Source organism: Oncorhynchus kisutch, linkage group LG3 (genome assembly GCF_002021735.2).
Source record: "Oncorhynchus kisutch isolate 150728-3 linkage group LG3, Okis_V2, whole genome shotgun sequence".
NCBI lineage: Eukaryota > Metazoa > Chordata > Actinopteri > Salmoniformes > Salmonidae > Oncorhynchus > Oncorhynchus kisutch.
Window position 1 is genome coordinate 64,515,039 of NC_034176.2, and position 16,238 is coordinate 64,531,276.

Sequence of the window (16,238 nt, forward strand, 5' to 3'; positions counted from 1 at the left end):
AAATTTCCACCGGTCTAATGTCAGTTGCTTGTGTTTCTTGGCTCAAGCAAGATTCTTCTTCTTATTGATGTCATTTAGTAGTGGTTTCTTTGCAGCAATTCGACCATGAAGGCCTGATTCACACAGTCTCCTCTGAACAGTTGATGTTGAGATGTGTCTGTTACTTGAACTCTGTGAAGCAATTTCTGAGGCTGGTAACTCTAATGAACTTATCCTCTGCAGCAGAGGTAACTCTGGGTCTTCCTTTCCTGTGGCGGTCCTCATGAGAGCCAGTTTCATCATAGCTCTTGATGGTTTTTGTGACTGCACTTGAAGAAACCTTCAAAGTTCTTGACATTTTCCGTATTGACTGACCTTCATGTCTTAAAGTGATGGACTGTCGTTTCTCTTTGGTTATTTGATCGGTTCGGTCTTTTGCCAAATAGGGCTATCTTCTCTATACCACCCTTTCCTTGTCACAACACAAATGATTGGATCAAACGCATTAACTTTTAACAAGACACACCTGTTAATTGAAATGCATTCCAGGAGACAGTGGCGAATTTAGGTATGGGCAGTCGCACCATTTTTTTTGTTGGAATGGTGACATTTGTGCGATCACTTTTCTATTGCTCATTTGCACGCCACGTCAATTATATCATGTCACCATGTGGGACTGTGGGTCGGAGTGGGCGCCCTGATTCTAGTTTGTGAGCTAGGCTGGGTACTGCCTGGGAAGCTCCCATTCAGAAGTACGAGATAGGTAAAGGGGCGGGGGTAGGTTGACCTCAGGTCTCCCCACTGGATGCCCGAGGTAGGGGGAGCGGGGGAATCTATCAAATAGCGCACCTCTAACTTTGTACAGTACTAATGAAATTAGTAAAATCAGTCACACTACGAAATGCTACCAAATAAACCACAATTCATTCAGAATTCTGTGAATATATAGTTTCACAGACATATTGTTTGCATTTTTTTCCAGTTTGTGTGAAATTGTTACTAATAATATAAAACCAGTCTGCACACCACCAAGGTGAATTGGTTTAGTATTGACTCCTGGTTGACAGTGTTGGGGGATCGGTAATGTATTGATGCTCGAGTGCCAAATCAACACAAATGGATAAGAAAAGGTCTAAGCCATCAGGTGCCCAGTTTAGGAAAAAGAGGAAAGAAGAAGAGGAGAAACGCGCAAAAGATTAAGGTATGTAGCTATATCATCTCTTTATGAGTATAATATTATGTATGTCATGAAATAGGCTAGTATAACAGTTGTGTTTGTTAGCCTATGTTGCTATGTTGCTTGCTATGCTATTACACATAGGGCCACAATATTCCGTTTTCTGTCCAACTAGCGTACATAACGTTGGATATGATTTCACACAGTTTCATCATGATGATGTGTGTAGCCTGCAGCAAAACGATTACAGCCTAACTAGCACATTATTGATTTGGTTAACTTGCATTGAGGTGACATCATAAACGTTTTCTGTGATTGTATTGACTAGGTCCTAAGCTCAGTAAGGGGAATTTCCAATGCTGTAGGCTAACTTAAAAGATGTCTATCTTATGCTGATATTTTGTATCTTTTGGGATATATTGAGTCTTTCGGGGTGTCTTATGCCTAGAATTAGTCCAGGGGGTTGTATGGTTCCTTTGGTTCCAATTCTGAAATTTTGATCAATTGTGCATAATGACATGTATATTTAATTGTGCAACAAATGTATTTAGGGTGTCAGACTCATATACTGTATTTCAATGCAAATTCAGGGGCACTAATGAAACATTTTGGAGCACCCTCTGGCACTGACCAGGACGAGGCGCCATCTACCTCCTCAGCCACACAGGCCTCTTCAGAAATGATCTCGGAGCCTCAGGATGAGGAACCATCACCTCCTCAGCCACACAGGTGTCGTCACAAATGTTGTCTGAGCCTGAGGATGAAGATGAAGACCCATTTGCTTCCACTTCTCCCCAGCAGGATTCTTCAGGTGTGTTTGTAACATAACATAAACATAAACAAAATAAATTATTTCCCTTTTGCATAGTTCTAAGTTTCCATATTGTGGGTAACAATGATGATTTTATTATTACTGGGTGTGTACGTGGGATAATCCCCCACTATAAATGCTGTGAATAAATAACGTGTGTAAACGAATGCCCGTGTGCTCTGCATTAGAAATGCCTGTAGCAGCATCCCCACTAAATCCTGATGCTGAGGATGAACCACTGTCTACAGACCCTGCTGCTGAGGATGAACCACTGTCTACAGACCCTGCTGCTGAGGATGAACCACTGTCTACAGACCCTGCTGCTGAGGATGAACCATTGTCTACAGACCCTGCTGCTGAGGATGAATCACTGTCTATAGACCCTGAGCTGAGGGTGAACCACTGTCTACAGACCCTGCTGCTGAGGATGAACCACTGTCTACAGACCCTGCTGCTGAGGATGAACCACTGTCTACAGACCCTGCTGCTGAGGATGAATCACTGTGTACAGACCCTGCTGCTGAGGATGAACCACTGTCTACAGACCCTGCTGCTGAGGATGAACCACTGTCTACAGACCCTGCTGCTGAGGATGAACCACTGTCTACAGACCCTGCTGCTGAGGATGAATCACTGTCTACAGACCCTGCTGCTGAGGATGAACCACTGTCTACAGACCCTGCTGACTGGCTTTCAGTTCTGACTGATATAATTCGGACACAACTAGTTTGCAGAGGACAAAGTGAGGTACCACCTAACTTTGTTTTCCCAAGGAATGAGAGTGATGGAAGAAGTTGCCACCACCCATATTTCAGGAAGACCTTGGTGAGTGGTGAAAAAATCCCTAGAAGTTGATCGGTGTATTCTGAAAGAAACAACAGCCTCTTCTGCTTCTGCTGCAAACTCTTTTCTAAGAAGAAAATTTATTTAGCAAGCTCAGGACTGACAGACTGGAAACATGCAAGTTCTTTGCTGACTTCACAGGACATCAAAACTGCATGAAAACATGAAAAGAACTGGCAATGAGGATTAAAAATGGGACACAATTGATAAGCATGAGATGGCACTTATTGAGGCTGAAAGGATAAGATGGAGAGAGGTGTTGACACGTCTGACTGCTATTGTGCAGTCTATGGCAATTAGAAATCTGCACTAAGGGAACGCACAGAAACACTTTACTCTCCGTCAAATGGAAATTTCCTCAAAGAGGTTTAACTGATGGCACAATTGATTCAGTCATGAAAGAGCACCTTAACCGTGTCCAAAAAGGGACCTCGAGTCACACCACCAGCTACCTTGGCCACCAAATACAGAATGAACTCATTGATTTGTTGAGCAGCAAGGTCATTTCAATAATGGTGAGTGACATCAAGCTGCCAAAATTCTTCTTTATCATTCTAGATTGCACCTCAGATGTCAGCCGCACCGAACAGCTGCCAGTTGTATTAGGATTGTGTCACTGAAGAAGGAGCCCCACATAAAGGAACATTTGATGGGATTTCTGGAGGCAGAGGAGTCAACAGGCCAACATTAGGCATCACTGATTCTCAAAAGATTAGAAAAGTTCATTTTGAAAACTGCAGAGGACAGTCTTATGATAACGGGGCCAACATGAGTGGCAAAAACAAAGGTGTCCAAGCCAGACTCCTGGAAAGGAATCCAAGAGCTCTATTTATGCCATGTCGGGCTCACCCATTGAACCTGGTTGTGGCTGATGCTGCTAAAAGTTCTGTTGATGCCAGAGGTTACTTTGGCATCTTACACAAACTGTACACTTTGTTCTCAGGTTCCACACAGGAATGGGCCATCCAGAAAAAAACATGTGGACATCACTTTGAAGATGTAAAGTTTGTCGAGCAACTGATGGATCAGGCAGCAGCGGTGAGAGAGGCACTGATTGAGGTGAGGGATCAGACTAAAGACCGTGTGACAAAGATTGAGACCCAGTCTTGTCAGGGGAGGTGGGATCATACTGCTTCAGCACCTGTACAGTCATGTGGTATGACATCTGGAGCCAGATCCAACATGTGAGCAAGCTGATGCAGTCACCCAGTATGCATGTGGATGTTGCAGTCAGTCTTCTCAGAAAGACAGAGAGAGGTCTCAGCAACTACAGGCCAGCAGGCTTTATGACTGCACAAACAGCCCATCAGGAAAGATTATCCGCATTGGAAAATGTGGCAGAGAAGTTTGGAGTGCTATCAACCTTCCAATGTCTCTCAAATGAGGAGGTGACAAAACAATGTGAGGCCTTTAGTATGACACTGCACTATAAAGAACACTCAGACTTGGATGACAGAGAGCTTTCACAGGAACTGAAGAACTTGCCTGACTTGCCATCGAAGACCATGACCCTGCTGGGCAGATTTCTTATGATGATGTAATTGATGACTTTGCATCAAGGAAGGCAAGAAAGGTCAGGGTTTAGATGGCAGTTGTGCAATTTAGTTTGTATGTTTCTTGTTTGAAGTGCAATAGTGTAATAATCAGGTTCTTCTCTTCTTTATACGTGTGCTATTCTATTTGTGTGTTTGTGTGATTCAGGATCTGTGCAATTTAGTTTTATTTGTGTGTATTTAGTTTTTTGTTAGCAATAGTGTAATAATAAAAATTAAAAAGTATTTGTATTTATATACTACAATTTGTTTGTATTTGTCTATGTTACTTCTTTTTGACATTTATGAGTCTTATTTTTGTATATATTTTAGATTTATATGTGGGCGGGGGTGCTAAAGCGGGGGGGGGGGGGGTCGCCCAGGGTGCCATGCAAGCTAGAACCGCCACTGCCAGGAGACTATCTCATGAAGCTGGTTGAGAGAATACCAGGAGTGTGCAAAGCTGTCTTCAAGGCAAAGGGTGGCTACTTTGAAGAATATCATATATAAAATATATTTAGACTTGTTTAACCCTTTTTTGGTTACTACATGATAATATATGTGTTATTTAATAGTTTTGATGTCTTCACAATTATTCTACAATGTAGAAAATAGTACAAATCAAGAAAAACCCTTGAATGAATAGATGTGTCCAAATGTTTTAATGGTACTGTATGTGAACTGCACTGTTGAAAATCTTGGTAGTCATGACTCACTTCATGGAGGTCAATAACATGATCAGGCTGTCAGAGCTAAATCCCATTACACCTTACACCTGTGGAGAGGATGAAATACTGAGGAGACGGAGTCATTTAAGGTCTGATACATAAAGTGCTCAAGGATGTGGTAAATGTCATGGGCTGTGGCTGTAACACAGGGTAAATCTTTCTCTCTCCAGCCTCCTCACAGATTGAGATGCTTGGGGAATTAAACGAACACAGAGTATGTATAGAATGTGAAACCTTGGACTATATAACACAGGTCTACTTTTACAAAAAGAATGCCATTACCTCTATTCAACCGTTTCATGAAAATAGGCAGTAGCCTTCCTTTAAATCTATAAGCCCTAAACATTTGATAGTGCATCTTATTTTTCATTCTTGTGCAGGTTCTAAAGTTATAGTTTACTGCTGCTGTTATTGGGTGATTTTTGATAAATGGCTTCATTACTTTTCCTGCGGTCTAGAGGAGATGTTTTGTACTGGAACAGTGCAACTTGTTTGTCCTTTCAGAGTGTTTGTGTCGGTAAAGCCTTCGCCACCCAAGGCAGGCAGAGAGCATGATTTCATTGACTGATTTCTCTGACAGAGGATGATGGAACACAACTTCTGTTGTTCTGAATCCTTGTAAAGAGGTGACTGGGGGAACTGTGTGTTTCACTATAGACTGGATAGGTGAGTAATTATGCTGTTGTGGGAAACTGGGAATACACCCACACCTCCAGAGGCGTCATGCCCATAGAAGGCTCAGGGGAAGGTGCCCCTCATATTTGTCCTGTTTAAACAATATATATATTGCATTTTTTTGTTACATTTGTTGTTGTTTCTCTGTAATACTACTAGCCACTAGCAATTTTATGAAGTTGGTTTTAGCTAGCCCAGATAGGTTCCCAATCTCCCAACCTCATAACTAGCTACCCCAGAAGCCATTTCTGGCTATAAAACACGTTAGAGTAGCAAGCTTTTCTAACTATCTTTGCTGGCATGCAATTACTAAATGTACTGAATAAGACTCACATTCCTTTAAAAAATGTTACCCAGATTTTAGCAGAGATGCAGGGAAGCATATTTAGTTTATTTAAAAGAATAACCACTTAGGGCCCCCCGGGTGGCGCAGTGGTTAAGGGCGCTGTACTGCAGCGCTAGCTGTGCCGTCGGAGACTCTGGGTTTGCGCCCAGGCTCTGTCGTAACTGGCCGCGACCGGGAGGTCCGTGGGGCGACACACAATTGGCCTAGCATCGTCTGGGTTAGGGAGGGCTTGGCCGGTAGGGATGTCCCTGTCTCATCATGCACCAGCGACTCCTCTGACACATTGGTGCGGCTGGCTTCCGGGTTGGATGCGCACTGTGTTAAGAAGCAGTGCGGCTTGGTTGGGTTGTGTATCGGAGGACGCATGACTTTCAACCTTTTAGTAGCTACTAAAAACAATTGGATACCACATAATTGGGGAGAAAAGGGGTGAAATTTAAATAAAATAAAAATGTAAAAAGAATAACCACTTAAAATAACCACCAGTCTTAGATATGCTTAAATATGCAGAAAAATATACATATTTTTTTACAAGAAATTAAGCATCATGATTATGGCTCTGGATTGCAGAAAAAAGCTGTCAATGCCACTAGAGTATTTGATATGGGCTCTCTCTTTTAAAAAATATACTAGATCTTTTCTCTCCTTTCCATTTTCTCCATCCCTCTTCAAACCTAACATTTTAACCTCCGTCCATGGAAACCCTTCAGAGCAAGAGGTTCCGCCTCGCCTCTAATCTCAAAACGTGCCAGCAGCCAGCAAATTCCTCCTGCAGACAGGCTGGCTCATCAGGTGGGGAGCCCTGGATGTGTGAGCGGAGTAGGAATCAACCACAGGGCTCACCACAGGAATCAACCACAGGGCTCACCACAGGAATCAACCACAGGGCTCACCACAGGAATCACCACAAGAATCAACCACAGGGCTCACAACAGGAATCAACCACAGGGCTCACCACAGGAATCAACCACAGGGCTCACTAGAGGAATCAGCCACAGGACGATGACTCTGGCGGTCCCTGAACCCCCACACAATTTGTAGATCTCACGTCCGCCATTGCTGTGTCTCAGCAGATCCGGGCAGGTGTATGTGCATGGAATGTTAACCGGTTGGAGCTGGGTCAGGACTCCCACTGTCCATCAACTTTGACCCTGTGACCCCCACAGCTCCATACAGGAGAACATGTTTGGAGAATTCCCTGCTCATTGTAGGAGAGCCAATTAGATGCCCTGCAAGGTTACCCAGAAAATAAATATCCAATACCAGAGACACATGCTGTGTGCTGGGCTGAGCTGATAGGAAACTCCCTGGAGATTTACCTTCAGGAACCACTCAGTGTGGATGGTTCTATTGGCTAGGTTTAGCCACTTCAGACAGCTGAAATTCATTTATTAAGGACCAAAATTGGGGGGCTGGTTCATATGAATAATTCAGCACAGCTAGCCTTTGTTCTGAATGTAATTCATGTTATTCATGCTGAGGGTTGAGTCAATTAGTTGAGTAAATGGGGCGGCAGGGTAGCCTAGTGGTTAGTGTGTTGTGTTGGACTAGTAACCAAAAGGTTGCAAGTTCAAATCCCCGAGCTGACAAGGTACAAATCTGTCGTTCTGCCCCTGAACAGGCAGTTAACCCACTGTTCCTAGGCCGTCATTGAAAATAAGAATGTGTTCTTTACTGACTTGCCTAGTTAAAAAAAGGTTTTTAAAAAAAAGTTTAATGTGCATTCTAAAGAGTTTTTTTCCTACTCTTCCTTTGCTAATGGATGATTTCGGATCTCCTTGACCCATACACCATAGACTGTAATTTAGAGCTTACTGTAACACTCTGAAATGAGCGCGTGTGCATGTACAAGTGTCTGCATGGTCATTTATGAGGCGAGAGAAAGGCGATGGCGATTCCATACAGTACAGATTTGGGAGGGGGTGGGCAGGGTCCTTCAACTTACCCCATAACTGTATTTTGGATACAAGGTTTGGTTTGGAGTATGAGACCCAATATTAAGAGGGTGGGTCATGCTGTCAGGCGGTTGATAGGCCGTTACTGTGGAGGCTGGACCTCCATCTCTCAGGGTACAGCTTGTCAGAGAGCCGCCTATCAATCATCAACCAGTGTGCCTCAGTTCTCCACAGGCATACCACACTGCAACACATCATCCTGGAAGAACCACACTGGAGTCACCCGGGCAGAGCAGACTCCCAGAGGTGCAGAAATAAACCAGTTTCTCCACAGAACTTTCTTTCTCACAGCCGCAAATGTGTACTTGAAGAGTACACACACTTTGATGTGCCCGTTGCAGTCCATTGCCTATATCTGTTACACTTTACCAGCTCTGCAACATTGTAGAACAGGGAAAATAGTAACGTTCAGAAATTCATATGAAAACCAATAGGCTGTGACATAGCTGAAATAGTTCAGTAGTTATAGGACCACTTCAGTACATTGGCTACTGGCCAGACTGTAAGACTGCTAATTCATTGGAGGGATCAGAAAAGTTCTAGAGGCGGGATGAGATCATAAATCTTGAAGCAACATAATGCCTGAACTCCTAATCGAAACCAGCCGGGGCCACTTTCCTCGCCTGCAGAAATCCCATTACTGGACACCGATTGATCACTAGCACCTCCCCATTACATTGACAGAGGGCTCCAACGTTATGCTGTAAGCATGTGGGATGGGGTTAAGACAGGATCCTAGATTTTGACAAAAAGGCATTGCGACAGGTAGGATTTAAAATCTTGTTGAAATAAGATGTATCATTGTCAAATAATGGAACTTGCCAGTGAATTTGATTCCACTAAACTGTGTGGAAGCATACTGACCTCTTGTGGCTAAAGAATGGAGTTACTTATTTTATGTATAGTGTTGTGGGCAAAATAAAACAACAGAACAGCGCAGCAATTAAAATCGCTAGTCTCTTTCCTTGCCCTCCTTTTCCTCCACACGTCCTGGGTAGTGATTCAAATGCAGGAAAATACTTTTAATCCACAGTCTCTCTGCTAACCTCTCACAGCTCAGAGGACTTTCCTCTATCTCTGGAATCTTTGTTCCTGCTTTGACTCCCTGTGGAGCAGTTCATTTTGAATGACGTTCCAGCTCTGGCACAGGGATCAGACAACAAAGAGACATGCAATGGCATAGAGGTTCACCTGTAAAAGACAGGTCTGATGTCCTCATACAAAAGCAGCAATAAAGAGTTTCACCCTCTCCTCAGTACCGCCGCAGGATGTGATTGAGACCATGACAAGGGCAAGGTGAAATGTACTAGTAATTTCAGTTAGAGAAGAATCCCAACTGTAGAAACGTGCATGCAACTCAATTTTCACTAGAGCCATTCAATGAGAAACTTTCATGAAAGATTGATTGTGCCAAGTTAAATAACGGTTAAATAAAATAAAAAAATATAATAACTTTGGATTCATCACTCTCGATTTCTCTGACTTTCTCTCACGCCAAAGATCTTTGGCTTGTCTCTTAAATATTTCTTTTTTTAAATAAAAAATTTAATAATTATCAACACTAATTAGCTACTTTAGTTATCAGAATGTTAATGTTTTTTTTTTAATTGTCCCATCAAATTAAATCTGTATCTAAACATTTTGCAAAAACATTTGAGTAATGCTTTTTCATTCTCTTGCCTCAATGACTCCTCATGTTTCCTTTTCATTAATGCCTAGTTCCATAATGTGTTCTGATCTCAAGCAGAGGTCTTTGGGAATTCCCTTTTGTCCATGCAAATGTACATCCATACTGATGGCACATTAAATGGTAACTATAATCAATGTTTTTGAATATGTAATTCCTCTTTAAATATCTTTCCATAATTTTTGGACAATCTACTGAAGGAAGCTGAAAACGTGTCTTCACTTTCCATGTTCCAGGTAAACACTGCATAAGTTATCAGAGTGCAATTAGCAATACAGCGTGTCTTCTCCCTCACAAGGGATACACTCACAAGAGTTGACAGTAGTCTCGGTAGTATCACACTGTGCTGTTTTTATAGCTGTATAAGTCCACAGAAGGTGTTACATTTTGAGAAGCTGCCCTGGGATCATAGCCCTTCCATTCAAATTAGTGCTGGAATGTTAGTGTTTTATTTTTCATTTTTCTAGTTGTTACCTCTTCAAATTTTTGCCGCTGAAGCAGAATTTAACATAATCTAATTATGGTCTCTGAAATGCAAGGGAGCAACAAAGGGAGTAACTATGTGCCGAGAATAGAAAGCAGAGAATTATGCTAGACTCTTCTTGCGGTGTCTGGAAATGGAGAGGGAAGCAAGTTTTGTGCCTTAGAAACAGCTGACAGACAGGGTGGCATGGCAGAGAGACATCGCCACAGGCATCATCTGTTTGATATCCTGTCCCTGGCTACAGGTTGGCTATTGTGGGGAATGCTGGACAGATTGAAACCTTTTTCAGATGTTGCAGAGGCGTTTGAGATGTTTACACACACACCTATAAAAACGTGCATTGGTCTATCATGAGCACACAGCAGCAGCCTCCATTTCCTTTCAGATGATAAACTATAAATTCAAAAGCAATAAAAGTGTCACTCAAGGTCTGAGTTATTTTGCTGGTGGATATTTACTGTCCCTCACACTGTAGTATCACCTCTCATTGTGTTTTCCTCATCTAAAATATATGTTGTTTTCTCATTGCAATTGCATGAGAATCATCATGTCAACAGACATGATGAATCACAAATATTAACAGTCTTAATGCTTCTCCATGTTTGACATTTACGGTGGTAGTGCACTGTTATATTTATGTTTTAAAAGGCATTGGTGATGTTTAGAGAAACTGTTAGCATAGACAGGGGAGGACAAAATGCAAACTTTGAGCCATTTCTCTAGTTGGCATTTAAGTTCATTTGCTAGTTCTTGGAGTATATGTAGGCTATCATGCACTCTGTGAACAAGAACCCAGAGATCCCAATGTGATTCTCTTAACACCTGTGCAAAGCAGTCAGACAGAACATGGCAAATGTACACTGTGATGGATATGTAGGAACATGTCTACATTGTGTATCAGACAATTCAGTGAGCAAAACAGTTACACACTGAAGGAAGGAGGGCAGGCTTGACATGATGTTGGCTGGCCCCAGGGAGCTTTGATATACACGCCTTTGAAACTTGTATAGCTCGTGGCTGATCAAAGCATTCTAACATGTTCAAATGTGATACATCGTTTTATCACTAAATCGTTGTATGTTATCACTGCAGTTTCAGTAAACCTTGTGTTTGTCTTGGTATAATGATTAAATATGCTGTAGACCATCTAAATATATCCTATTTTGTCAAATTAGAAATAAAAGTTTAGTGACCTCATTTCTCGAAAAATAGAGATCCATTTATAGATTTCAGGGAAAGCGAGGATAGCTGGTATGGCTTCGCATAGCCTTGGAATGATAATGTATCCATCCTTAGTGAAAACAATATTCTGTACACAAACAGTTAAATATAGATTCCTTTTGTTCTACTTACCTGGTTAAAAGATACAAATTGAAAGGAAACCTGCGTGATTTTCATAAGTGTTGCTGTCATTGTAACATGGTGTGACCCAAGTTAATGGTTTGTAAGCAATTCTTCACCTTAACCCCTGTCGAGTCCCCCTGCACACCACTGCAGGGGCATACCATTAGTAGGATGGTTCACATTGTGCCCACATGAGGTAGTGAGAGCAAGTTGGTTGGGTATACCACACGTGTCCAAGCCTATCCTTTCCAGCAGAGCACACAGGTGGAGAGCACTTTAAGCTGTTTACATGCAAGATGTATAGGATTTATGGACAAACGACTCAGCCTTAGTTAACATTATTGGTCCCCGCCTCCTCCTCTTATTCCTTCTCCTCCTCCTCTACCGCTCACATCACACCACACCGCCCTAAGTTAAGTTTTGTTGTACCCATCCAAGTTTAGATAGCTGGCTAGACTAAATGACCAATTTAAAAATGTTAGCTGACATGGGCTAATTGAGTGACTGTCAGTGACTGACATAACAAGAGAAAATTGTCTGATGCACAACAAAATTCTAAATTCCACCTTGTGTATTCTATTATTCTACTATACTAACTCTCAACATTCGTTTTTTAATTTGAGACCTGACAGAGTTCTTTTAAAAATATAAATACAATTTGGGGGGGGGTCCCACTACCGGCCGTGGGGCCTGAAGCGTGACAGCCATCACATAAATCAACCTTTGACCTTTGAGCAGGATGCTGAAGGTTTATCTATTCAACAACACCAAACAGTGACTGGAATCATGAGGGGTGGAGCAGGTGTCCTATTACAATTAGTATTCCTATTAAACATAGTATGTTATGAGCATATATAACAAGACATTGTAAGAGATCCACCCAAGGCTACTGTAAAGAGGTCATCTTGTGACAGCTAGATATTGTTCCTTTTTGTGGGACCTCCTCCTTCTGGTCCTTCTGTCATGGCATAGCCATTCCTCTTCCACATTTAGAAAACCTATCTCATGGTTACCTAATGTGTCCTGTGAAAGTGTGACAAGGTTATCCACCACCCATAGATCATGTAAGGCACAGGTAGGCCCAACTAAAGTTGAAAATAAAAGAGAGCCGCACACTCTAGGAGCTCAGATGCAAAAATGTAATTACCAATGTTTTTACAGCCAAGCTGTCTTCATCAGGGTAATCAGCCCAACTAAAGACATCAATATAACAGTGGTGTTCTATGTAGCTAAATACAGTTGAAGTCGGAAGTTTACCTTTGCCAAATACATTTAAACTCGGTTTTTCACAATTCCTGACATTTAATCCTAGTAAAAATACCCTGTTTTAGGTCAGTTAGGATCACCACTTTATTTTAAGAATGTGAAATGTCAGAATAATAGTAGAGAGAATGATTTATTTCAGCTTTTATTTCTTTCATCACATTCCCAGTGGGTCAGAAGATTACATACACTCAATTAGTATTTGGTAGCATTGCCTTTAAATTGTTTAACTTGGGTCAAACGTTTTGGGTAGACTTCCACAAGCTTCCCACAATAAGTTGGGTGAATTTTGGCCCATTCCTCTCAACAGAGCTGGTGTAACTGAATCAGGTTTGTAGGCCTCCTTGCTCGCACACGCTTTTTCAGTTCTGCCCACACATTTTCTATAGGATTGAGGTCAGAGCTTTGTGATGGCCACACCCAATACCTTGACTTTATTGTCCTTAAGCCATTTTGCCACAACTTTGGAAGTATGCTTTGGGTCATTGTCCATTTGGAAGACCCATTTGCGACCAAGCTTTAATTTCATGACTGATGTCTTGAGATGTTGCTTCAATATATCCACATATTTTTCCCTACCTCATGATGCCATCTATTTTGTGAAGTGCACCAGTCCCTCATGCAGCAAAGCAACCCACAACATGATGCTGCCACCCCCGTGCTTCACGGTTGGGATGGTGTTCTTCAGCTTGCAAGCCTCTCCTTTTTTCCTCCAAACATAATGATGGTCTTTAAGGCCAAACAGTTCTATTTTTGTTTCATCAGACCAGAGGACATTTCTCCAAAAAGTACGATCTTTGTCCCCATGTGCAGTTGCAAACCGTAGTCTGGCTTTTTAATGGCGGTTTTGGAGCAGTGGCTTCTTCCCTGCTGAGCGGCCTTTCAGGTTATGTCGATATAGGACTCGTTTTACTGTGGATATAGATACTTTTTAACCTGTTTCCTCCAGCATCTTCACAAGGTCCTTTGCTGTTGTTCTGAGATTGATTTGCACTTTTCGCGCCAAAGTACGTTCATCTCTAGGAGACAGAACGCATCTCCTTCCTGAGCGGTATGGCGGCTGAGTGGTCCCATGGTGTTTATACTTGCGTACTATTGTTACAGATGAACGTGGTACCTTCAGACATTTGGAAATTGCTCCCAAGGACGAACCTGACTTGTGGAGGTCTACAATTTTATTTCTGAGGTCTTGGCTTGAGGATGTCTTGGTCTTGGTTTTCCCATGATGTCAAGCAAAGAGGCACTGAGTTTGAAGGTAGGCCTTGAAATACATCCAAAGGTACACCTCCAATTGACTCAAATGATGTCAATAAGCCTATCAGAAGCTTCTAAAGCCATGACATAATTTTCTGGAATTTCTGGAATTTTCCAACTTGGTGTATGTAAACTTCTGACTCACTGGAATTGTGATACAGTGAATTGTAAGTGAAATAATCTGTCTGTAAACAATTGTTGGAAAAATTACTTGTGTCATGCACAAAGTACATGTCCTAATCAACTTACCAAAACTATAGTTGTTAACAAGAAATTTGTGGAGTGGTTGAAAAACAACTTTTAATGACTCCAACCTAAGTGTGCGTAAACCTCCGACTTTAACAGTATCTTGTGCTGATAATATATTATAAATGTATATAGAAATGTTTTTCTAACAGATTTTGTTTTGTTACAGCCTGAATTCAAAATGGATTAAATAGATTTTTGTTCTCACTCATCTGCACACAATAACCCATAATGACAAAGTGAAAATATATTTTTCAAAATCTTGAAATTCCCCATTCCTTAACGACTACAAGCGTACCACAATGCTTGAGAATATGTGGAGTCGTAAACAATAATGTGTTGTATTGGATTTGCCTAAAACATAACACTTTGTATTCAGAACAAAAAGTGAATTGCTTTGCCACGTTTATGAGGTATTACTTTAGTGATTTATTAGCAAACAGGATACATGTTTTGGGATACTTTTATTCTGTATAGGCTTCCTTCTTTTCAATTAGCTTAGAATTGTGGACTACGCTACAGGACAGTTTTGCTAGCACAGACTGGAATATGTTCCGGGATTCTTCCAATGGCATTGAGGAGTATACCACATCAGTCACTGGCTTTATCAATAAGTGCATCGAGGACATCGTCTCCACAGTGACTGTACGTACATACCCCAACCAGAAGTCATGGATTACAGGCAACATTTGCACTAAACTAAAGGGTAGAGCCACCGCTTTCAAGGAGCGGGACTCTAGCCCGGAAGCTTATAAGAAATCCTGCTATGCCCTCCGACAAACCATCAAACAGGCAAAGCGTCAATACAGGGCTAAGATCGAACCGTACTACACCGGCTCCGATGCCTGTCAGATGTGGCAGGGCCTGCAAACTATTACAGACTACAAAGGGAAGCACAGCCGAGAGCTGCCTAGTGACACAAGCCTATCAGACGAGGCAAGTAACACTGAAACATGCATGAGAGCTCTCTCTCCTCAGCCGATGTGAGTAAGACCTTTAAACAGGTAAACATTCACAAGGCAGTAGGGCCAGACGAATTACCAGGACGTGTACTCCGAGCATGCGCTGACCAACTGGCAATAGTCTTCACTGACATTTTTAACCTTTCCCTGTCTGAGTCTGTAATACCAACATGTTTCAAGCAGAGCACCACAGTCCCTGTTTCCAAGAACACTAAGGTAACCTGCCTAAATCACTACCGACCTGTAGAACTCACATCTGTAGCCATGAAATACTTTGAAAGGCTGGTCATGGCTCACAACAACACCATTATCCCAGAAACCCTAAACCCACTCCAATTCACATACCACACCAACAGATCCACAGATGATGCAATCTCTATTGCACTTCACACTGCCCTTTCCCACCTGGACAAAAGGAACACCTATGTGAGAATGCTTTTCCTTTATCCTCAACACCGGGACCCCTCAGGGGTGTGTGCTCAGTCCCCTCCTGAACTCCCTGTTCACTCATGACTGCACAGCCAGGCACGACTCCGACACCATCATTACGTTTGCTGAAGACACAACAGTGGTAGGACTGATCACTGACAACGATGAGACAGCTTATGAGGAGGAGGTCAGAGACCTGACCGTGTGGAGCAAGGTCAACAACCTCTCCCTCAACGCAATGATTGTGGACTATAGGAAAAGGAGGACCAAGCACGCACCCATTGTTAAACAATATTTTTGCATACAGAGTGAGTCCAGGCAACTTATTATGTGACTTGCAAATGTTAACTCCTGATCTTATTTAGGCTTGCCAGAACAAAGGGGTTAAATACTTATTGACTCAAGACATTTCAGATTTCAGACGTTTTTTACATTTTTAAACATGATTCCACTTTGATATTATGATGTATTATGTATAGGCCAGTGACAAAACAAATCTAAATTGTATCTATTTTAAATACAG

At 42.0% G+C, this 16,238-nt stretch overlaps 1 protein-coding gene across 1 annotated transcript; it reads left to right on the top strand.

Moving 5' to 3' along the window:
• Nucleotides 1–902: 902 nt before the first annotated feature.
• LOC116360833 (uncharacterized) lies at nucleotides 903–7,074 on the top strand. The gene is made up of 4 exons (XM_031815728.1): nucleotides 903–1,180; nucleotides 1,747–1,967; nucleotides 2,156–2,472; nucleotides 6,802–7,074. The coding sequence occupies exons 2-4, from the start codon at nucleotides 1,898–1,900 to the stop codon at nucleotides 7,072–7,074; spliced, it is 660 nt and encodes a 219-aa protein (XP_031671588.1). The 5' UTR covers nucleotides 903–1,180; nucleotides 1,747–1,897.
• Nucleotides 7,075–16,238: the final 9,164 nt, after the last annotated feature.